The sequence below is a fragment of the Exophiala viscosa genome, assembly GCF_022695815.1.
Source record: "Exophiala viscosa unplaced genomic scaffold EDD37scaffold_2, whole genome shotgun sequence".
NCBI classification, from domain to species: domain Eukaryota; kingdom Fungi; phylum Ascomycota; class Eurotiomycetes; order Chaetothyriales; family Herpotrichiellaceae; genus Exophiala; species Exophiala viscosa.
Genome location: NW_026944354.1, coordinates 1,257,294 through 1,277,789, shown reverse-complemented (window position 1 = coordinate 1,277,789; position 20,496 = coordinate 1,257,294). Strand labels below are relative to the sequence as shown.

Here is a 20,496-nt window from a genome sequence, read left to right as displayed (position 1 = left end):
GATCAACGAGACCAATTCATACTCGTTGTCTCTTGCCGATCTTCCGTATCCGAGACCACAAGATTGTCTACTTGATAAGGCTATACTACCGGAGTGGAGACTATCGGCGCTTGGAAAACATAGTTTCGGATGATCGGTCGTCCATTGTTGATAAGAGAAAAAGAGGGCGACACCAGACTTCTTGACCGAGCCAGTGGTCAGATCGTTGAAAGTTCGTCCATCCTGCATCTGCACGGCCGAATCAGGGAGTAACGCATATCGTCTTTGCAAAGAATATCGAGGAGGTGAACATGCGATCGTGTCTTCGAAGAAGTTGCAAGACGATTCAACCTTTCGACGGACAAGCCCGAGTATAAGTGAGCAAACACGGAGAAGTCGGCGTATTTCTGCCCAACATCGATCATTATCGCACATACATCATCATGCCAACAAAGATCAGTCTCGGCGCGCCCTGGCAAGAACGAAGTACCGCAAAGAAGAACTCGGTTTTCGATGGAGTGCCTTTTCAATTCATACATTCCGTACTTGAATTTCGAGACGACGATGCTTCATCCGTGCTGGACGTCCCCTCCAGATTCCTGTCCCTGGAAGAACTCTCGATCACGGCACTTAATGCTGTAGGTATAGTCAGAGTAATTGCAAGCAAGAAATACACATGTGTTCAAGTCTTGGACGCCTTCACCCATCGAGCGGCGATCGCCCACAGACTTCTCAACTGCTGCCTCGAATTTAGGTATGATGCTGCCCATGCAGAAGCTGAGAGGCTCGACCGTCACTACGAGGAAACGGGAAAGCTGGTAGGTCCTCTACACGGCTTACCTATCTCCGTCAAGGATCAATGTCGGATCATTGGCACCGAAACGACTTGTGGTTTTGTTGCCAATGTTGGAGTGGTGGACACCGAGAACTCTGTGTTGGTTGACATCCTGATGCGTGCTGGAGCGGTCATTTTTGTCAAGACCAATTTGAGTATTGGATGTTCCTGGGGTGAAACGATCAACAAGTAAGACCATATCTTACGCATCTCGTGCAAAAGTGACTGACAAGTACTTTAAAGTGTGATTGGGCATACTTCGAACCCGTTCAATCGATCCTTCTCCTGTGGTGGCTCAAGTGGCGGAGTAGGTGCATTACTGGGCATTCATGGCAGTCCCATGGGTGTTGGATCCGACCTTGGAGGGTCGATACGAAGTCCTTCTGCCTACCAAGGCCTCTGGGGTCTACGTCCATCAACGGGCCGCATCCCGTACTATAAGATGCTCAACAGCATGGAGGGCAACGAAATTGTCGAATCCGTCGTAGGTCCCATGTCTCACTCACCTGAGTCTCTCGAACTATTCGTCCGGACCGTCGTCGACTCGCAGCCCTGGCTGCATGATCCCAAATGCCACCCGTTGCCATGGCGAGAGCATGAATTCCAGAAGATCACCGCCGGTGGCAGGAAACTTCGCATCGGAGTCATGTCCTGGGATGGCTGTGTTTTACCACAGCCACCGGTTTGACGCGCCATAAATGAGGTGGTGAGCAAGCTAGAAGCGGCCGGCCACGAAGTTGTCCCTTGGAAAGTCGACCAGACAAAGGCTTTGGCACTCTTGACAAGAGCATTGACATGTGATGGTCGTGGCGATCATGACAGAACCATCGCCAGATCCGGAGAGCCTGACCTGAACCTGTTCTTTCGCTCGTCCCAATCACCCGACACGTTACTCGAGAATTGGGCGCTCGCAATGGAAAGGAACGACTTCAGAGCTTCGGTGCTCGAACAGTGGAACGCCACCGCAGATGAGAATGGTGTCCCCATCGACGTGTATCTGACGCCAGTGAACCCTTCCGTATGTCCCAAGCACGGCGACTACAAACGAGTCAGATACCTTGGGTACACGGGAACGGTAAATTGTCTGGATTTCACTGCTTGCACCGTCCCAGTCACTTTCGTCGATGAAGAGACGGACCTCGCAGATGCAGAAGATGGCAAGCACGATGCTCGAGGGGACGAGATACCCGAACCACAGTCTGACCTGGACAGGGCGATCAGAGAGAATTATCGGCCGGAGATCTATGGCGGACTGCCGGTGACACTCCAGAGAAAGTCCTAGGTGTTGCGCAGGTCGTTCGGAAACTGTTGTGATTGCGTTGACGAAGCTGAATCTACCCAAGTGACGCCGATGCTGCGAAAGGCGCTTTCATAAAACATGATATATTATCGCAATAACACCTGGTGGGTTGTCTGTCGTCAGCGTGGCTCAGCGGCACCAGGGGGTGCCATGCGTAAACTTAACCACATCCAGGCTATCCTTGGCTGGCTGAGGGCATGTTCCGGGCTGGTCTAAGTTAGGCTTCTCTCTACCCTAAGGGGCCTAACCTGTTTGGTTGTTCAACCTGCGAAAGATTTCTCTTTCGGGTAGGTACAGTGACAATTGGGGTTAGTTTACAGTACCTGTGATCATTTCCCCTCATTTTCACATGTTTTGCAGGTGTTTACCGTACACTAAGGTATCCACGCTGACCCCCAAGCCCCCTACCTAACTTACTACGTATAACTTACAGAGAGAAGTTGCAGGTCATTCCGCCGCGGCGATAGGCCTGTTGGAGGGCGCGTTTCATCATGCGTTCCAAGAATGACCGTATCACAAGATTCAATTGGTGCCCGTGGCTATTTTTGAAACCCCTTTGGCAAATGTGCTTTTCTTCTTTTCGCGCTCCTTTTCCATTCGTTGATGAACCCCTTGGTCTCGAAATCGAATTCCCCCGCCACATGCTGTGCGATGATTACCTGGCTTACGCCCGTTGCTTTTGCGCAGTTCGCATTGGACGCGTGTAGACTCCGATGTTTTGTTGAGGCTGGTGCGGTCAAACAAAGGGGAACATGACGGAATACGCAACAAAGCCCCTTGTCCGTCTCAAAACCAGGTCAACGGCCGGATGGCTGCACATGCAACAGGCTCCTGCCAAGGTGAAACGAGGACGGAACATGAGCGAGTCGCGCAGACGAGAACTTTGTGCTAAGCGTTAACGTTAGGGATTCAGCTGCTGTTCCCAGCGAGAGAGTAAGCCCAAACCCTGCTGCTCCTCACCTCGTATTTCTGCTTCGTGTCCCTCGGATTCTTTGATATAAGTCGAGGTCATCTTCACCGTCTTATCCACCCAACAAAGTACTGCCTCCCATACACTACTTCTCTTCACAACAACAAACCATCGCATCGCAAGAAGACCAAATCAGTACACCTAATCGTCCACAATATCACACTCACCACACACAAAGATGGTGGCCAGACTCGGCAACCTCTCCGCCCTGAAAGACTTCCTCTCCTTCCTGGCCACTGTATCGGGGGATATCTCGCACGTCACCGCACCACCATTTATACTCGCACCATCATCCCTCACAGAATTTCCCAGCTACTGGGCCGAACGACCGTCGTTATTCACGGCACCAGCACACGAATCTTCACCGGAGAGACGGGCCCTGCTCGTCTTGAAATTGTACCTCGCCTCACTGCAGCGGCAGTATTATGTCGGTCGTACCGTGCAGGAGGGATTGAAGAAACCACTCAACTCGTTCTTGGGGGAATTGTTCTTCTGTGATTTTACCGACTATGATTTGACCTCGGAAAAAGAATCGACCTCCACGGTTCGTGTCGTTGGCGAACAAGTCTCCCACCACCCACCCACCACGGCGTGTTACCTGTCTGCCGACGACGATGGCGTGCATGCTGAAGCATATTCGACACAAAATACGAGCCTGTCTGGAACGTCAGTCGTGGTCCGTCAATCGGGTCATGCACTTTTCACCCTGGACAAATATAACGAGACATATTTGTTTCCGCTACCGGACGTGAATGTTCGTGGGGTCATGTCTGGTTTCCCCTGGCCAGAATTGAACGACGTTTATAAGATTGTCAGCACAAGTGGTTTCACCGCGGAAATGACGTTCATCGGCAAGAAGTTCTGGCGTGGTGAGCGAAATTGTTTTGAAGCGTCTATCTATCGAACAGCAGATGAGCATAAGAAGGCCATCTTCACCCTGACAGGAAACTGGAGCTCGCGGTTTTCCATCTTCGACTCGGCAGGCAAGGAGATCGAGGTTTTTGACCTTGCAGAGCCCAAGAACCTGCCTGTTCCGATGAACATTACACCCATAGACCAGCAGAGCCCCTGGGAGTCAAGACGAGCTTGGCAGGCGACTTTTGACGCCATCCGAAAGGGCGATCAGGGCAGCGTTGTAAGAGAAAAGTCCAAGGTCGAGGATGCCCAGAGGCAGATGCGGAAGAAAGAGAAGACCGAGGGCAAGAAATGGGAGACCATGTTCTTTACTCGTACTGACGACGTGGAGGATGACTCGGACGCGTTGCAGAAGCTTTTCGACCAATATGAAGACAGCGAGGTCGACCGATTACGCGGGACCAACGGATGCTGGAGTTTTGACACAGAGAAGGAAAAGAGGTGGAAGAACGGTCAAGGAAGCTCGAGAGCCGAAACACCACTTGGTTGAGATGACTCCTCTTTCAGATCATTATAAATTACCATCTTCCCAGCACCAGTGGAGGCCAACGACCAAGTTCCGATTGCTGCAGATATGTTGCCCGAACGATGTTTTCGACGACCCGAAGGTCAGTAATGAGGCAGATGGTTCGGCTCGGTGACTGCAAGGGTCGTGCTCCGAGCGCCGCATCGATCGGCCTCTTTGCCCAGATGGTCGGATCACGAGCGATTTTCGGGCATCGCCGCGAGAAGGGATGCGCAAGGTACAGCCACATGTTGGAGGTTGTGGCTCCTGGCATTACGTCCGCTGGGCTCTTTCAGTCACGTAGACTTGGTCACCGATACGCAGTACAGCACCGGAAGGACCGGCAAAGGCGTATTGGCCAAAGACAGGCTTGTCTGTGGAAGAATCAGACAAACCTTAGAGACGTTGAATAGCATACGAGACTTACGAGGAAACTTGTCGTTGACTCTTCGATCACTTGCCAACAACCCATAAAGCTGTCGACTTCGATGGATCATTTCGCCCGTCTCGGGGTCTGCGTTAAGACTGAGACAACGTACTGTGCGAAAGATACACTTGATGGTAACTTCCTGTGCTTCGTCTGCCTGGGATCGAACCAAAAGAGAGGACCAGTTGTCCTCGTCGTAGGGTGGAAGCTGGCCTTTGACGTCTATGTGGATGTTTGGTCTGAGGCGGACAATGACGTCTTCATGCTGCCATTCTTTTGGAAGCCGGGATCGAGCGTCCTCTTCGGAAGCGGTCGAGGTGATGAGAAGTGGTGCAGCATCGGCGAAACGGATGCGTTGAGGCTGCAGTCCTTCTCGAAGAGCTAGGGAGAGGGCATTGTGCTCACTGGGTACGTAGGCTGCCCCGGGAATCTCACGGCGCCCTGTACCTCCGATGGATAAGAGCCGTACATCTTGACCAATGTGTTTTGAGAAGAAATTGGCTGGTTCTTCGCCTAGGTCAATGCCGATGGCTGTGGTGCCGAAAATGCTGACTTCGTAGGTTTTATTTTGAAGAAGAGAGAGTGGTGAGGGCGTAAGAGGGACACTTATGGCTGGGGGCGAATTTGAATGAAGGTGGCTGATGGTGAGCTTAGTCCAGGAGTCGTCAATGACAGGTTTAAATAGCATCAGCTTAAAATGTTTCTTGATGGTCAGGAATTTGGCCTCGCGCGAGTTGTCCTTGGGAGGAGTGACGAGGACGAAGCATCGATCGAAGCGAAGACCTTCATTGGTAAGTTCGACGGAAGAGACTTGGACTGGCGGCAGAGATTTGACTGGATAGATGAACAACTACAGTAATGCGGTATCAGTCGATGAGTTCATCAATAGTACGAGCAGTACCATTGTTGACTTACTCGCTGAATGGTCAGAGTCGTAGACATTTGATGATGGGCAACGATCACCCGCAAAATGCCTGGCTAGCCGAATTGGGCAGCCATCAGCGAAAAGGAGGAAAAGGAGGTTAAAAGGAAAAGAAGAAAAGAACCGGAAGAGGGAGGCGAGGGCGAGATAATTAATTAATCCATTAGTGTCCATAAGTCCAAGACAATGAACGCCTCGCCTCCTCCTCTTCTCCGGCTTGGACCATTTCTGTCACACTGCAGTGCAGGAAATCCCCTCACTCCAATGTTTGTCATCATTGCAGATTCTTGTAGAAATTCATGTCCAAGCGCCAATGATAATGAAACAAATGCATAGACGAGAATTCGAGTCAGAGTTGCATCTAAGACACCTAAACTCGTATTTAATTCCACCCGCATCCGCAGCCGAAGTCTGAACGGTCACGTGGTCTTGATCCAATCATACTTGGACAGTTTCAATCTCGCTGACTCTTTTCCTTTTCCTGTCATCTCTCATTACATCCGTCGCCTTCCACCACCAAGAAACTCCTGTCAGATGAGAACGCCATGTCTTGATTGATATCGATATCACGAAATATACTTCCCTGAATACCGTCAATCGTCCCGAATCTTGTCTGGCATAGGCTTGTTGCCTTTAATGCAGTCTTTTAGAACCCCCAATTGGGAAATACTCGCTGTGGGGGAAGCCGAACCATCTTTGTCACACCAGGGCGTTTGACCCTCTGGCGGATCCTCAAGCGAAGCATTGAACCTTCTCCCGCATGGCAACCACCACTCTTGATACTGCAGCAGCTGTGTCCGAGAAAGCCTGTCATGCCTGCCGACAACGTCGTGTGAAGGTGAGGAAGCCCTATCAAAGCCTCGCCACTTTCATTCCCTGCTGACATAGTTTTAGTGTGACAAGAGATTACCAGGCTGTTTGCGGTGTGAGAAGCTAGGCAGACCATGTACCGGCTACGACACCGAACGCAAATTCCTTGATGAAGGCATAAAGGTGCGAAGGAAATATGATGGCGCCTTCCAAACCATTCCAGACCTGTCAAGGGGGGCTACGTCTACACCTCCTCTTAATCTTGTAAGACCCTCCGGCCTGCTCACGCAATTCCATGCTGACAAGTCGCAGACGACAGCCACACCAGCACGCAATGAACCACAGCAGACCTCTGCACGGCCAACTCCTAGCAATCTAAATCGAAATCAACCCAACCCACCCATTCCTCAGATCATTTCACCACCCATCACGTCTTCCCCAAGTCTTCCGGGCATCTCCTCGATCAACGCAAGGTCATCCGATCCTAACGTACAGTATCCTCTGTTTGGGGTCAGCAACCAACCAAGCCCAGGCTACAATATATTTCAACACAATCGCCGGCCGCAACCAATTTTCGCGCCTCCTTCTCCCCAACCCTCATCGAATGTGCCGCCCTTAATCCCGCCATCCAACTTCCAATATCCTCTACACGATCACGAACAGCTTCAGTATGGTCAAGACCACAGTACAGCAAAGCTGATCTCAGGGAAACCGCAGTACGCTCCATCTGAAACCGACACTTACGTCAGTGAAGACTACTTTGACCTTGATATTGATACCTATTATGCCAAGGGCAATAATGCTTGCGGTTTCATTCCTGGCCTTCCTGTGATCCTCACAGACACTACTGGGCCTGAAACTGACGAAGATTTTCTGACAAATGACTATGCCTCGCTTAGTGGCAGGTCTTCTGTTTACGATGGATCCGAAGGCGGGCGAAAGCGGCCGGAGTACAGCCAGAAATATCTACATGAACGAATGACGGAGTTGGCTGGCCTCACTAGGCATTTCGTCCAGGAAGTGTCTCCGTCGATGGATCTCTTTGACCTGGACACCTACTTTAGCAGGATAGTGCCGTTGAAAGCGGTTCAAAATGTCATGTTACGGTCCGCAATGGCAGCGGTGGCCGCCAATCAAATTGGCCAACTCCTGGCCAGGGGCGCTGCCAAAGAGGATTTGCAGCACCTCCTGCCTATTCTAGGAGATGGCGGCGTGGATCAACACACAGATTGGTTCTACAAGGCCGCCAATTACTACGACAGAGGCATCTCGTACTTGAGAATCTTCCTGCAACGTTGGTTGAGTGATACCAGCAACGACTTGACCGGCCATGCTTCGAGATATAACGCTGTGAGGAATTTGTCCGATGCGAGCAGTAAAGACTCGTCCACACTGGGTGTAACCAACAAGAGACGACGCATCAGCAGACAAGCAACCACGGATGGTGCTGATATGGAAGCTCTAGTCGCCGCCATATCAGTCTTCTCCCTATACGAGTCAGTCGACAATCCCACGGACGACTGGTCCCAGCATCTCGATGGTTTTAAGGCTCTTTTGGAGACTAAGATCCTCCCTCAAGCCATGTCTGCGCCGAGTCTCCGACCGGGGCCCTTCATATCCATGAAAGCCGGTCGAGCGGCATTCTGGAATTTCGCTCGAGCTGACTATCTTGCAGCTTATATCAACCACTCCAAGACCAAGCTTGACCCGGACAATTTGACCATGTTCAAAGCCGCTGGTCTACCACTGACTGAAGATGGAACGCTTACCTACAATGATCCTTCCGCACCCATAAGCACCATCGTCTTCAACCAACCCGGAGACAGGGAAGACGTGGTGGCGTGTACGCTCATCTGGATAGTACTACGGGTCATGAACTTTGTTGCTCCTCAGGACGAGTCTTCGAACAGCACGACCGGCACTCCGCAAATGTTTGAGACTCCGGGCACAGTAGGGTTCAAGTCTGCCTCAGAGGCTGGCACGCCAACCCCGATCCAAACACGAATTGCTCGATGGAAGATGTTGCGACGGCAGCTCGAGGAATGGTACGATAATCTGCCATTTACCTTTCAACCATATGCAATGATGGGCGCAGGCTCGCAACATCCATTTGAGCCACCTTCGGAACAGCGACCGCGATTCACCAGAATCTTCTTCAGCGTCGCTATGTGTGCTGCAGCTTTACAGCTTTATCACTTCGCCCAGATCTTGCTTTTATTGAATCAGCCGGTCGACGAAGGCGATACGAGGAATATAGCCAATCGGATACGCATGTTCCGAAAGGTCTCAGAGGAACTGGAATATCACAGTCGGCAAATATGTGGCATCGCGCTGGGAAAGCCTCCGCCTGCCGTGGCCCGCCAGATGGTTCATTCACTTTACCTTGCTGGGTTGTGCTTCGAAGAGAGAGACGATAGGGTCGTGGTCCTGGAACTTTTGGGTAACATCGAGAAGGAGACGGGAGCTTCGACAGCACAAAGAGTAAGGGAGCTGAGAGATCAATGGGGTTGGGACGGTGAAATTCGAGAAATTGATTAAAAAGGACAGACTCAATGCGTCGTCAGAATATGTGTCGAGATGTGTCGGAAGCTTGGCCAGTCTTGGATATTGTATTTGTATATAATGAGTTACGGCATAATCTAATGGCTTTAAGGGACATGCACAATCTGCTCCAGAACTTGATCGTTCCTAAGCCGATCCCTGACTGCGTGACACCACCGGATATAAGTTTCTCTCGGACTAACAAGAGACCTTTGAACTCCTCTTATGCGAGCGGTCGATTCCGACGCGATACCTCCATCCTCAAGACTAACCAGGTTGAGTGTGCGAGGGCGAGGCCCACGCTGTGAAGCATCGTTTCCGTGATTACGTGGAGAAGAAACCGTGGACATTTACAGTTGGTCCCTTTGCATGGAGGTGAAATCATTACAGGGTCATAACATATTCAGGTATATCATGCAGTCGTCTCGACATAGTATATGTAAGAGTGGGAGTGAGTGGAACGAAAAGCAGATAAAACGACGTACGCCAAGTCAACCGTGAGTAAACCTTACTCATTGGAACTCAACCCCTTCCCTTTTCGGACCTTCTCGGTTTCTTCTCTCACTCTCATGCCCAGCGTGGGATTCACGCGCTCGAACATACCGTACGTGCGATCACGGACAGGCTTGATCGCGGCAAACAAGTGCACGGAGATATTGTGGACAAGATGGTCCTGCTGATTGGGTGTGCAACCGAGCACTTCCCACAGACTGTTCGCCTGGACGAAGTCCTCGTCCGTCACGGGCTGGAGATTGTACACTGCTTGGCCGACCCATGTCTCGTGTTGGAGCGTGGTGTCGATCTGTGCGTACGTGTTGGGTCTCAGGGGAGACGGGTAGTTGGGAAGGGAGCCGTAGTTGGTGGATGTCACCATTGAGCCGTCGCGTTGGAAGCTGTGCGCGTTCAAATTAGCATGATGTTGGCGGGAGAGAGTAAAGGGGGGAGGGCAAGACTTACGGCGCGAATGCATGCAGAGGCTTGTTCACGGGAATTTGCTGGTAATTCACGCCCAGACGGTGGCGGTGCGTGTCGGAGTACGAGAACAGTCTGGCCTGCAGCATGGGATCGGCGGAAGGTTCAACGCCGGGGATCAGGTGTGCGGGCGAAAAGGCCAATTGCTCGACCTCCGCGAAGTAATTGTCTGGATTGTGATTGAGGGTCATCTTCCCTACGGGCCGTAAGGGTACGTCGGAGTGTGGCCACACTTTTGTGACATCGAAAATGTTGAAGCGGAAGTTTTCGGCCTCTTTGGGGTCAAGGATTTGCACATAGAGAGTCCAGCTTGGGAACTCGCCGCGCTGGATGGCTTCGAAGAGATCCTCCGTTGCGTGGTCTGGGTTCGTCTTGCTGAGCTCCGCGGCTTCTTCGTTCGTGAGGTCCTTGTGGCCCTGGTCCGTCTTGAAGTGGAACTTGACGTACTTGAATGTGCCGTCCGCTTTGGTGAATTTGAAGGTGTGGCCCGAGAAGGCGTCAACGTTACGGTATGAGGCGGGCGTGCCACGGTCTGAAAAGAGCTGGACGACTTGGTGTACTGATTCTTGATTGCTGGACAAGAAGTCCCAGAACATGGTCGCATCCTTAAGATTCGTGCGCGGGTTGCGTTTTTGTGTGTGGATGAAGGTTGGGAACTTGACACCGTCGCGGATGAAGAAGATGGGCGTGTGGTTGCACACAATGTCCCAATTGCCCTCTTCCGTGTAGAACTTGATGGCGAAGCCGCGAGGGTCGCGTGCTGAGTCGGAGGAGCCCTTTTCGCCGCCGACCGTCGAGAAGCGGACAGCGACTTTGGTCTTTTTGCCCACGGCACTGAAGATGTCGGCAGAGGTCTAGGCATGCGTCAGCATCAAATGGTTTCGAGAGGGAGGTAAGTCATACAAGGTCAGTGATGTCGTGGGTCACGACGAATTCACCGAATGCTCCTGCGCCTTTGGCATGGACCACCCGTTCGGGGATACGTTCTCTGTCAAAGTGTGCGAGAAGGTCGATGAGGTGGAAGTCCTGGAGGAGGATGGGTCCATGGCTGCCGACTGTTTGTGATGCGGTGGCATAGGTGATTGGCCGACCATTCGAAGTCGTGTATAGGGGAGCTGCGGTTGTCATGGTGGTCGTCTGGGTCTCTTCGGCTGCTTCTGCGATAATTGCACGCGGCAGTCTTGTGTCGGTTTGGGATATCGTTCGAACCTCAACCCCATGACGGCGGCCATCTTGGTTGATATATGTATGTACTCTCCTTACCCTGTGAGCAACTTCTCAGACATTTCACGGCAATCACGGCATTGTCGCATCGACTCGTAAGCGTTGGTCACCGCAGTGCTGACGAAACCAGTATCTCCTATTTGAGCAACGATGTTGATGTTGAGTGCAAGGCGCGCATAAGGAAGTTGTTACTTGCTGCTTTGTAACATGCGTGAGGTCGGTTAATCTGGCGAGACAAGCGAATATCCATCGCTCTTGGCTTCCGTATTTAGCAAGATCCTGCGAGTAGCGAGGTCGCACGTGCATCGCTCTCGCAATCCATATGTGGCAATCCCCCGTCAAATCTTTTCTCCGGTTGACGGCCAGATCTACTTTCGCCCTTCTTACCAACTCGCGCTGACGTTGCTAAATTTCGCACGTCTTTTTCTACGGGTAGAATAGGAATCTGATTAGCTGGCCCCTGACAGATTTGAGATGAATCTGTACCTGAAAAACGATAATGACGGAAGTATCTGCACCATCCTCCGCATATTATTTTCGCCGTGGGTCTCCGTGGCCGTTGCTCGGCCTTATCTATTCAACAGCTGGGCTTGATGACTGCTGTCAAGAATGTATAAGACTTATCGAGTCCCCGTGGGTATCCTGACGGTAGGTCACCCTCAATCAAGTCTCCATATCGCTCTACCATAGATCCACCACATTGAAACGCGTGTCTACGCACTCGCATAGAGATGTCGACACCAACAGTACAGGTCCTCGGCGTATCTGCCGTTGAGGACTCGCTTTCAAGCCTCAAAGCCTTATCGCAGAGCCAGAGATTAAGACTGCACGGTCGCATCTCGATATTCAACCAAGACAACTCCTTCGATCAAGTCACGATCCGTCTACAAGGCGCCATACGCACCAAGATCGGATCACAAGTCGCCGTTGAAAACCTGTCCTCCTCAATCAAAGTAATGTCAAACCTGGACTTCAAACCCGCATACTCGGCGTCGCGCAATCATACCGAGGAACAACATCTCGACTTCATCTGTCCCATGCCAAACGTTTTGTGCAAATCTTCTCATTGCGCCGCATTCGATGGCTTCGTACCTTCCATGTCTCTCAAGGGCAACACATACGTCACTCAAGTTACAGCCACGACCAACCGACATCTCGTTCAGGGTCGATGCGACGTGGTATACTGGCTCGAGGCCGAGTTCCTACAATCCGCATCAAGCAAGGTAGTCCGCAAAGTAACCTGCCCAGTCGACGTCTCTTCGCTTCAGACACCGCTCGAAGCGGAAGTAGCGTCGCAAAGCCACTTCAGCCTGGTCGAGCGGATCGCAAAGCCACATATGCGCGCATTGCGACTCATCAACTCGCACTCCCAGCCCGAAGTCAGCATTCACATGCCCAAGAAGCTCGGCTACATCCTATCCGACTCATCTCGACTGGCTACAGGCTGCCGAAGTCTATGCATCCCCGTCTCCGTCAACGTCAGAATCCCTCCGCATGCCCGTCGACAAGCACAATCCCAGATCGACTCGCTCAGGTGCTCGGTCAAAACGCAATGGTACGCCAGGAAGACTTTCACCACGGGACACTCAGCAGTCGAGTCAAGAGTGGACAGCGCCACAGTATCGAAGCAGACATTGGCCCCTGTGCTGCCGCCACTGTACAATTCGACGAGCAATAAGGACACGATGTACACCACGCAAATGGAGCTGAATCTTCTTCTCCCAGAGTCTGCGACAGGTCCGTCAGTATCGACAGGTCTGTTGAAAGTCAGCTACACGCTCGATTTAGCCATGAAATTCGAAATTATGGGCAGTGATGGCGCGAAGAGTGCCTACAACGCGGACTTCAGTCTGCCTGTCACGCTGCGGCCTGCGCAACCCGAGTCGGTGATTAGTGGCCGTACTTTTGATCCACTGCTGGGTTATGTCGAGGAGGATGTACATTACGCGCCGCCGCCATATGTTTATTGAGTAGCGTTCAGGGTTGTGCTGTTTTGGAATTGAGCGATACTAGAGTGTTTTGCTTAGCGGGCCATGATAAACTAGATACCCCATGAAGTAATGAAGAAGTCTGTAGAAATCATGTTGAGTCATCCTGCATGTACATTGATACGTACCTGTAGAGTGCAATAAGACCTGTCAGGTGCGGTGACGAGTGGCAATGCATAACAACAATGGAACTTGTGTCCATGTGTCAACAACAAGAAAAGATGAAAGACTTTGAACCTCTTCCCGAAAGCTTTGCATGTAGCAAAGACAATGATGATAAGGCTAAGATGGTATTCCAAAAATTGTTGCACCTCTTCTCCAAAGCTTTGCACAAGGCAAAGACAATGATGAAAAGGATAATGACGCGTCACGAGGCAGAAGTGTAAGGCCTCAGACACGATTAAGATCACAAAGAAAATGTATCACGAAGCGGGAGTGTAAGGCCTCAGATACGTTGCCAGAAGGCAGATGTGCAAGCACATAGGAAGGGCAAGGGCAAGACGGAGGAGAATAAAGATGGCAACATTAGGAAGAGGAGGAAAGAAGGTAGGATAGTGAGAAGATAAGAATAAAAGGTGTATGAATAAGAAGCTAAGGCAAGAGACGATAAAAATAGGAGGTAGTAAGAATGAGAGGAGGTAAGAATAGGAAGAGGTAAGAATAGGAGAAGGTAAGACTAGGAAGAGGTAAGAATAGGAAGAGGTAAGAATAGGAAGAGGTAACAATAGGAAGAGGTAAGAATAGGAAGAGGTAAGACTAGGAGGAGGTAAGAATAGGAAGAGGTAAGACTAGGAGGAGGTAAGAATAGGAAGAGGTAAGAATAGGAGGGAGATAAGAATAAGGTATGTAAGAAGGTTCGTAGGTAGGTTGGTTGTGGGTGATTGACTGTATTGACTGTTGGCTGTTGGTGGTTGGTGGTTGTTGTCGGTGGTCGGTAGTAGGCGGTCGGTAAGGGGTGGTAGGTGGTAGGTAGGGTAGAAAGAAGATGGAAGAAGTTAGGTGGTATAGAAGAGAGAGAGAAGGAAGAAGATGAGGGACGGTAAAGAGAAGGAAAGAAAAAGGTAAAGGGCAAAGGGGCAAAAAAGATGTAGAAGTAGACGTTCATCGTCGACGACGCGTTCCCACCACACCTTGGGATAGGTGTGGGCGGCCAGCCCTGTCCCAGTGCTAATGAGCTGCCAGTTGCCTGGCATGACTCTTCGCGTGGCGCCCAAGGCCGGCACGCAAATGAGCTTCGTCGACGATGAACGGAGGGGGACGATGCCGACTCCTTGAGGCATCGGCCGACCCTGTAAGTACCAGTGCTGATGGAAGCTGAGCATCACTGCTGCAACTTAACCAACAGACACTGGCCTTTGAGGCATCGGCCGATCCTTCTACCAGTGCTTATAGGTGCTGAGCATTACTGCTGCAACTTCCCAAAAGGCACTGGCCAGGGGTCGGCAGCTCCAGGTGAAGGGATGGGAGAAGAAGAAAGTGTGGAAGTGGTGTGAAAGAAAATATGAAAGAGTGATGGAATGAGAACGAGAAAACGGCGGGAGAGCCAGATAATTATACCCAAGTAGAGGACATCAGATCAACCTGGGACTTGGCAACATCAGACTTCCTTCCGAAAAGATCAGAACAGGCAGTGAATTGTCAGGTAAAGATCCAAAGGTTGCTCAGAATTAGATCGGAGAAGGGGTGTGGTACCATATTCTTCAAAAGAACAACTAGTGGGTATTTGGGTGATATCCAACGGTTGGTGCGGATCAGCCAGCGGAGATGACAGTAAACGTCCAACGGTCGAACAAGATCAGATCAGTGATCTGCAACGCGGCGAACGATGCTGCCTGGTACCAAACCTTCGGGACGAGCACAACCAATACCATAGCAGATCCAACACCCAACTGCACGATCAAAAGCCTGGGTCCAGAGGCTCAGCGTGAAAAAGGCTCCGCAATGATCTGAATAATCGTCGTAACGTCACATACCTTGTGCGATATAGGCAACACCTTCGCAACGTTCGTGATCGCAAGCGGAATTGAAGTCCGCAACATACAAAGTTGGGCTGAGTGAAGGGTAGGGCGTAATTCTCAGAGCAGATTGTCCTATGCTGTAGGGGTGAGAGTGTCACGGCGGGGCAGAGTTGTGTTTTACTCAGGACTTCGATGTCATCATCGTCCTACAGATCAAGTAGGATTTATTTCGTGCAGAGATGGGGAGATGAACAGAAGGAGTCAAAGTAGAGTTGGAAGTCTGGGTGCAGGAAATTATTGTAGTTACGTGACGAGTCATGCACATAGTAGAGATCAACATCGTACGACTCATGTGGCACGACATACACAAGAGGGCAACACGAAGCGACAGCAAGCAACCCTGGGGGAAGCGGCATTATTGGTCAACAACAGATAGATGACGACGACTGTGAGCCTCAACTGTTCTCGCATGTTGTAAGGTCGACTCTCTTCTCCAAAGCCGAGCATAAAGCTCGACGATGATGAAAAGATTCAATGAGTCTATCAGTGTCAGCCAACAATTGACAGAGAACGACGTTTCTGAAAGTCTGAGGACCCGGCCATGGTATGAATAAAGTCGAGCAAATTACGCGCTCTCATCATGGCACTCCAACCACCCGCCTCTTCCAGACCGCGGCGACGAACAGCCCTGGTAGCCATAAGGCATACCAGGCCAGCTTGTCCTGGAAGAGGCGCCTCAGTTTTTAAGAATAAGTGACTTACCTGTTCGGTTTGTTTGGGCGAGTGTGTTGGAATGAAAAAGAAAGAGGAAGGAACTGGGGGAGAGGCGAGATACTTATAGACTGAGAACAGGGCCAAGAGATCAACTCCACGAGGACTGCTCAAGATCAGATTACTCAATTCAAACCAGTCTGGTGGAGACAAAGTCGAGCAGATCTCAGGAAAGGCAGCCGTCGAACAGGCAGAAAAGACTGGTATTGGATGCATATATCTGGTACAGCGACGATCACCATCCTGAGCCTCATTCAACCAAGCGCATACTTCGCCGCAGATGGGACTGCCGTTAACGCATCCATCCTTTCAACCAGCAAATCTTCGAACCAAGTGTACTAATCGCAGACCACACGAGTGATGCCGCCTTTGCGGCAAGCACTCGAAGTGGTTTCGTACAAAGTTTGTTGAGTCAGATCCGTTCGTGACAGAAAAACCGTTTTTTTGCAGGGCGTATGAGCAACCGGGATCCGCATAACGGTTGCGGAAGGGGGAAACACAACATGGCCACCAGAGATCATGCAATCGGAAGAGTCCGATCTTGATCTGATCGAGACTTCTGTTTCGCTCGTTTGGCAATTTGCCGCTGTGACCTTGAGAATTGTTCAACAAAGTTCTTGATGACCGACCCTGGCCCATAGGTCATGGGGTTGGTACAGCAATGTTGAAATTTCATCTGCTGGCATAGTCTCGTAATTTGGGACCGTGAATTCGGTGGCTTTCGCTTTCAGACGGCCAGAAGCCCCGGCAGGCAGCACCAAGAGGTACCGTCTCGTCTGTGATGCCTGGTAGTGGGGACATAGTGATTTGGGCGGCCTGTATCGCTCAAGACAGCCTCGGCAGGACGACCGAAAATGTGATACCTCGAGAAACATGACATGTTGTCCAGCTCTATTCAACATCGAGCATGTCTACGACTCTCTTCTACTAAAGAGAGATTCGACGTAGAAAGATCTGGAATGATACACCACTTGGCGAACATTAGTGGTATACACAGTGAAGGAACAGATTCTGCGTTAGTCGTATGTCGTTCTGCATCGAAGGCAATAGGGAAAGGCCACCCAAGCCAGTCGTATAGTTTTAACTGTATAGCCTCATTTATCGGACCTCGCCGGGTCGTGCAGCAGCTGCTGCCACGTCACCATCAATGTTTCTTTCGGCAGTTTCGGCTCGTCGACCTTCCCATAAGCGGACCCAGAACTCTGGAGGGTCCATCGGTCGTTGTCCCTCGTGCAGACCTGGCCAGACGTCCGCAAAGAAATAGTAAACATGTCCCACAATCACACCAAGGATTTCATCTTTGGGAACGCTGCCATGCATGAACATATGGAAGCCCATGAGGACCCAAGGCAGATAGGGCGCACTGAACACAAGGACACCAAGGAAACTGAGCCGTGTATCAGGGTTGCGCCTGGACCAGATGTACACGAGAGTGCTGGATAATGCCGAACCAAGGAACGGGATCGAGGTGGTGAGGGAACTGAGCGCTAGGAGCGACGTGCAGGCATACAGAAGTAGCCAAGAGAACACTGCTGGCGAGGCGCCGGATCCTTGCTCCAGGAGTCGGGAGTATCTCTGAAGAAAGAACACATGGAAGGCCAGATCCAGTGACGGTGGTCCAAAGTATATAAATGTCGTTATCAGTCGCCAGTACTACGACTTGTCAGCGCTCTTGCGACAGACTGCGGAGGCGATCCACTCACCTGCGATTTATAGTAAACTGCTCGCCAGGAATAAAACAGCTGGAATGGTGTGATGACTTTGCACTGTAGCAGAATGGATGTGACGACTGTGGCAGTCGTCCAGTATCGGGTACACGGTGGCATCTCAAAGAACCACTGTTCCAACGGGAACTGGCCCAGCTGGCCTAAGGCTTCTTCGCCTCCTCTTCCAAGTAGCGCAGCCATAGTCCAAGGAATGAGTTGGAAGAAGGGTAGGATGATTCGGGAGAAATCAGCGAAGAACTCGGGACTTTGAACGATTGTGTAGATAGGAGAGAGGACGGATTGAGTTAGGACTGGAGAGCGCAGGTCGGAGTAATCATGATGGTACTTGTCTGGAGGCGGAATTGGCGATAATGTGGGAAACGAAAGGTTCATGTAGACAATGAAATGCGAAGATGGAAGGTGGCCACTTCAAGTAACAGTGAGGCCGCGCAGCTCGACGTTCTGGGGATGTTCGGATCGCAGTTCTGAGGCTGGAATGTGAGTGGTCCGCCCCCCAACCCAAAGGGTATCGATGGCGTAGTTTGGCGGCCTTTCCCCAGAAGTGTACGCCTACGCCATTTCTGGCAGGCCGTTCGACTTGACGCGATTATCGCGGCACAACGCGACACCCGAGCAATATCTCCAGACATATGCACCAACCTTTGACTGCGCAAACACTACACCACAAAAGTAACAGTCATTTTCACGTTAGCAAGCGACCCGAACAGATAGCAAATTGCTTGGTCACTGTATCACCACCCCGCCGAAGACTGTCGCACACGCTCCCCCTCTGTACCGAAGAAATTGCGCCGGAGTCGACCTGGACCGCATTGAACAAATTCGAGTACATACAAATCCTTGATGCTTCAACTCCGGTAGCAGCACTCCACTGTCCAGCACAATGGCTCAGACCAAGAACGTCAGGCGGCGCTCCGGGCCTCCCACACCGGCCAAAGGGCAGAACAAGCGACCAACAGGAAGCAGAAAAAGTGCTGGAGGTCGGCCACGAGCGCAGCGTGAGTGAGATCGTGCAGCTTGTGTAAACTGCGCTGACTTGAGACACAGCTGGCGACCCTATACCCGTGAGAAGACCGCACCGATACAAACCTGGCACAACGGCACTTCGAGAAATTCGACGGTACCAGCAATCTACAGAACTACTCATCCTTAAACTACCCTTCGCGCGGCTAGTACGCGAAATCGCACTCGACATACTCCCCTTCAGCGCGGCGCAAGATCTTCGATGGCAGAGTCAGGCAATTCAAGCGCTGCAGGAGGCCAGTGAAGCTTTCCTGGTGCACCTGTTCGAAGACACGAATTTGTGTGCAATACATGCGAAACGAGTGACGATAATGCAAAAGGATATCCAGTTGGCGCGGAGGATCAGAGGCGCCTGGGGTGGTCTAGGCTAGGAGATGGGTTGGGCTTTGTCATTGCTTCACGCATGTATGATTTTGCAAGGTGTTGGGTGTACCTCTATCATTGATCAACAGTACGGGTTTGCGTTGGGATGACGCATTTTGAATGGCATTTGTTGGCTGTTGGCTACCGTGATTCCCACAGCATTGTCACTGTGGTTTGGCAACTCTTGATGTTTATGAGCGTTCAGTTGTTGGCTTTCTCCAATGCAGCAATCGCAGAGGACGCGCAAAGTACTTATATACAAGATACTAAACATGACACGAGAGTTGAGAAAGATCCTTCTCAACCGTTGACACTAGATCCGAGCACACCTTTCGTGCTTGTGACATCTCCGCTGCCAATAGCACCCTCAGCTCTTCGCTCACAAGCCTGTCTGCAAGCAACGGCGAGAGCCTTGAAAGCACTTTCTGCTCTGTGGTGGTTGTTGTGACCGTAAACGCACTTGATGTGTAAAGTCACACTGGCTGCTTGGGCAAAACTTTCCAGGCCGTGGGTAAGCATCTCTGTGCTGAGATCCCCAATCTTCTCCCTCGTGAAGCCAAAGTCAATGACACTGTAAGGTCGGTTCGAAAGGTCAATGACGGCCCATGACAGTGCTTCGTCGAGTGGCGCATCACCACGGCCGAAGCGGACTAGAGACGTCCGTTTACCCAATGCAGCATTGAAAGCCGAACCGACGGCAAGAAATACGTCCTCGGCGGTGTGATGGTCGTCGATGATCAGGTCTCCAGAGGCTCTGATGGCCAAAGACCAGCCAGCATGCTTTGCGAAAGCATGAAGCATGTGGTCCAGAAAACCAATCCCGGTTGAGATGGCGATTTGCTGGGTAGCTGTTATTTGCGTCGCGTGATGTGACTTTGGTAAAGGAACGAGAACATCTGGATATGTTTCCTTTTGTGGGGCCGGTATAAGTGCAGGGAAGGTCTCCGATTGTTCGTAAGCTGGCAGTGCGCCTCCATCAATTGAGAGAGAGACTTGGATCTTGGTCTCGTTGGTGATGCGAGAGAGAGCGTGGGTGCGTCTCGACACCTGTGATGTCTCTTTCCTCTCTATCGATCCCATGTTGTGTGTAGAGTGTCTGTCTGATTCGGCACTTCTGATATCACAATCTGATGTGCTGAGTTCACAATATCCCGGGAGAAGAAGTCAATGCTTTGACCGAAAGATTTCATAGAAGAGATGACGGCAAAGGCTCCACATCACGAACTACGTCCTGTCTATTGGCTGTGAAAGAGCAGCAAGTTAGCCGAA

General features: G+C 51.2%; 9 protein-coding genes across 9 annotated transcripts; 5 read left to right on the top strand and 4 right to left on the bottom strand.

The window, feature by feature from the left end:
• Positions 1–422: 422 nt before the first annotated feature.
• EDD37DRAFT_685300 (acetamidase) lies at positions 423–2,187 on the top strand (the record flags this gene model as incomplete). The annotated part of the gene is made up of 3 exons (XM_062819888.1): positions 423–1,003; positions 1,058–1,496; positions 1,518–2,187. 3 exons carry the CDS (start codon positions 423–425, stop codon positions 2,094–2,096), a joined length of 1,599 nt encoding a protein of 532 aa, XP_062672910.1. The 3' UTR covers positions 2,097–2,187.
• Positions 2,188–3,041: 854 nt separating this feature from the next.
• On the top strand, positions 3,042–4,651 carry EDD37DRAFT_245672 (uncharacterized protein). The gene has a single exon (XM_062810638.1). The coding sequence runs from the start codon at positions 3,263–3,265 to the stop codon at positions 4,487–4,489; it is 1,227 nt and encodes a 408-aa protein (XP_062672909.1). The 5' UTR covers positions 3,042–3,262; the 3' UTR covers positions 4,490–4,651.
• Positions 4,652–6,161, bottom strand: EDD37DRAFT_245671 (uncharacterized protein). The gene is made up of 3 exons (XM_062810637.1): positions 5,847–6,161; positions 4,932–5,781; positions 4,652–4,873 (listed from the first exon to the last, which is right to left on the bottom strand). Exons 1-3 carry the CDS (start codon positions 5,871–5,873, stop codon positions 4,815–4,817), a joined length of 936 nt encoding a protein of 311 aa, XP_062672908.1. The 5' UTR covers positions 5,874–6,161; the 3' UTR covers positions 4,652–4,814.
• A 13-nt stretch (positions 6,162–6,174) lies between these two features.
• EDD37DRAFT_587341 (uncharacterized protein) lies at positions 6,175–9,335 on the top strand. Its single transcript, XM_062814472.1, has 3 exons — positions 6,175–6,691; positions 6,748–6,927; positions 6,976–9,335. Exons 1-3 carry the CDS (start codon positions 6,614–6,616, stop codon positions 9,199–9,201), a joined length of 2,484 nt encoding a protein of 827 aa, XP_062672907.1. The 5' UTR covers positions 6,175–6,613; the 3' UTR covers positions 9,202–9,335.
• EDD37DRAFT_621135 (catalase) lies at positions 9,336–11,562 on the bottom strand. The gene is made up of 3 exons (XM_062815982.1): positions 11,080–11,562; positions 10,162–11,030; positions 9,336–10,097 (listed from the first exon to the last, which is right to left on the bottom strand). Exons 1-3 carry the CDS (start codon positions 11,302–11,304, stop codon positions 9,713–9,715), a joined length of 1,479 nt encoding a protein of 492 aa, XP_062672906.1. The 5' UTR covers positions 11,305–11,562; the 3' UTR covers positions 9,336–9,712.
• Positions 11,563–11,986: 424 nt separating this feature from the next.
• On the top strand, positions 11,987–13,489 carry EDD37DRAFT_245609 (uncharacterized protein). The gene has a single exon (XM_062810636.1). It carries the CDS (start codon positions 12,132–12,134, stop codon positions 13,368–13,370), a length of 1,239 nt encoding a protein of 412 aa, XP_062672905.1. The 5' UTR covers positions 11,987–12,131; the 3' UTR covers positions 13,371–13,489.
• A 3,726-nt stretch (positions 13,490–17,215) lies between these two features.
• EDD37DRAFT_646711 (derlin-1) lies at positions 17,216–18,216 on the bottom strand (the record flags this gene model as incomplete). Its single annotated transcript, XM_062817770.1, has 2 exons — positions 17,216–17,770; positions 17,821–18,216. 2 exons carry the CDS (start codon positions 18,214–18,216, stop codon positions 17,216–17,218), a joined length of 951 nt encoding a protein of 316 aa, XP_062672904.1.
• Positions 18,217–18,414: 198 nt separating this feature from the next.
• EDD37DRAFT_245485 (histone-fold-containing protein) lies at positions 18,415–19,381 on the top strand. The gene is made up of 2 exons (XM_062810634.1): positions 18,415–18,839; positions 18,889–19,381. The coding sequence occupies exons 1-2, from the start codon at positions 18,725–18,727 to the stop codon at positions 19,233–19,235; spliced, it is 462 nt and encodes a 153-aa protein (XP_062672903.1). The 5' UTR covers positions 18,415–18,724; the 3' UTR covers positions 19,236–19,381.
• On the bottom strand, positions 19,282–20,480 carry EDD37DRAFT_245533 (imidazoleglycerol-phosphate dehydratase). The gene has a single exon (XM_062810635.1). The coding sequence runs from the start codon at positions 20,305–20,307 to the stop codon at positions 19,528–19,530; it is 780 nt and encodes a 259-aa protein (XP_062672902.1). The 5' UTR covers positions 20,308–20,480; the 3' UTR covers positions 19,282–19,527.
• Between the last annotated feature and the right edge of the window lie 16 nt (positions 20,481–20,496).

What these genes read in the sequence shown, in the direction of transcription:
- EDD37DRAFT_245672 (XM_062810638.1), top strand. Translation starts at nt 3,263, where the DNA reads ATGGTGGCCAGACTCGGCAACCTCTCCGCCCTGAAAGACTTCCTCTCC.
- EDD37DRAFT_245671 (XM_062810637.1), bottom strand. Translation starts at nt 5,873, where the DNA reads ATGTCTACGACTCTGACCATTCAGCGA. An exon ending in CGACTCTGACCATTCAGCGA is followed by an intron (nt 5,782 to 5,846) that starts GTAAGTCAACAA and finishes GCATTACTGTAG; the next exon opens with TTGTTCATCTATCCAGTCAA. An exon ending in AGTCAACGACAAGTTTCCTC is followed by an intron (nt 4,874 to 4,931) that starts GTAAGTCTCGTA and finishes TCCACAGACAAG; the next exon opens with CCTGTCTTTGGCCAATACGC.
- EDD37DRAFT_587341 (XM_062814472.1), top strand. Translation starts at nt 6,614, where the DNA reads ATGGCAACCACCACTCTTGATACTGCAGCAGCTGTGTCCGAGAAAGCC. An exon ending in GCCGACAACGTCGTGTGAAG is followed by an intron (nt 6,692 to 6,747) that starts GTGAGGAAGCCC and finishes ACATAGTTTTAG; the next exon opens with TGTGACAAGAGATTACCAGG. An exon ending in CTACACCTCCTCTTAATCTT is followed by an intron (nt 6,928 to 6,975) that starts GTAAGACCCTCC and finishes GACAAGTCGCAG; the next exon opens with ACGACAGCCACACCAGCACG.
- EDD37DRAFT_621135 (XM_062815982.1), bottom strand. Translation starts at nt 11,304, where the DNA reads ATGACAACCGCAGCTCCCCTATACACGACTTCGAATGGTCGGCCAATC. An exon ending in CCCACGACATCACTGACCTT is followed by an intron (nt 11,031 to 11,079) that starts GTATGACTTACC and finishes ACGCATGCCTAG; the next exon opens with ACCTCTGCCGACATCTTCAG. An exon ending in CCTCTGCATGCATTCGCGCC is followed by an intron (nt 10,098 to 10,161) that starts GTAAGTCTTGCC and finishes GAACGCGCACAG; the next exon opens with CTTCCAACGCGACGGCTCAA.
- EDD37DRAFT_245609 (XM_062810636.1), top strand. Translation starts at nt 12,132, where the DNA reads ATGTCGACACCAACAGTACAGGTCCTCGGCGTATCTGCCGTTGAGGAC.
- EDD37DRAFT_245485 (XM_062810634.1), top strand. Translation starts at nt 18,725, where the DNA reads ATGGCTCAGACCAAGAACGTCAGGCGGCGCTCCGGGCCTCCCACACCG. An exon ending in AGGTCGGCCACGAGCGCAGC is followed by an intron (nt 18,840 to 18,888) that starts GTGAGTGAGATC and finishes CTTGAGACACAG; the next exon opens with CTGGCGACCCTATACCCGTG.
- EDD37DRAFT_245533 (XM_062810635.1), bottom strand. Translation starts at nt 20,307, where the DNA reads ATGGGATCGATAGAGAGGAAAGAGACATCACAGGTGTCGAGACGCACC.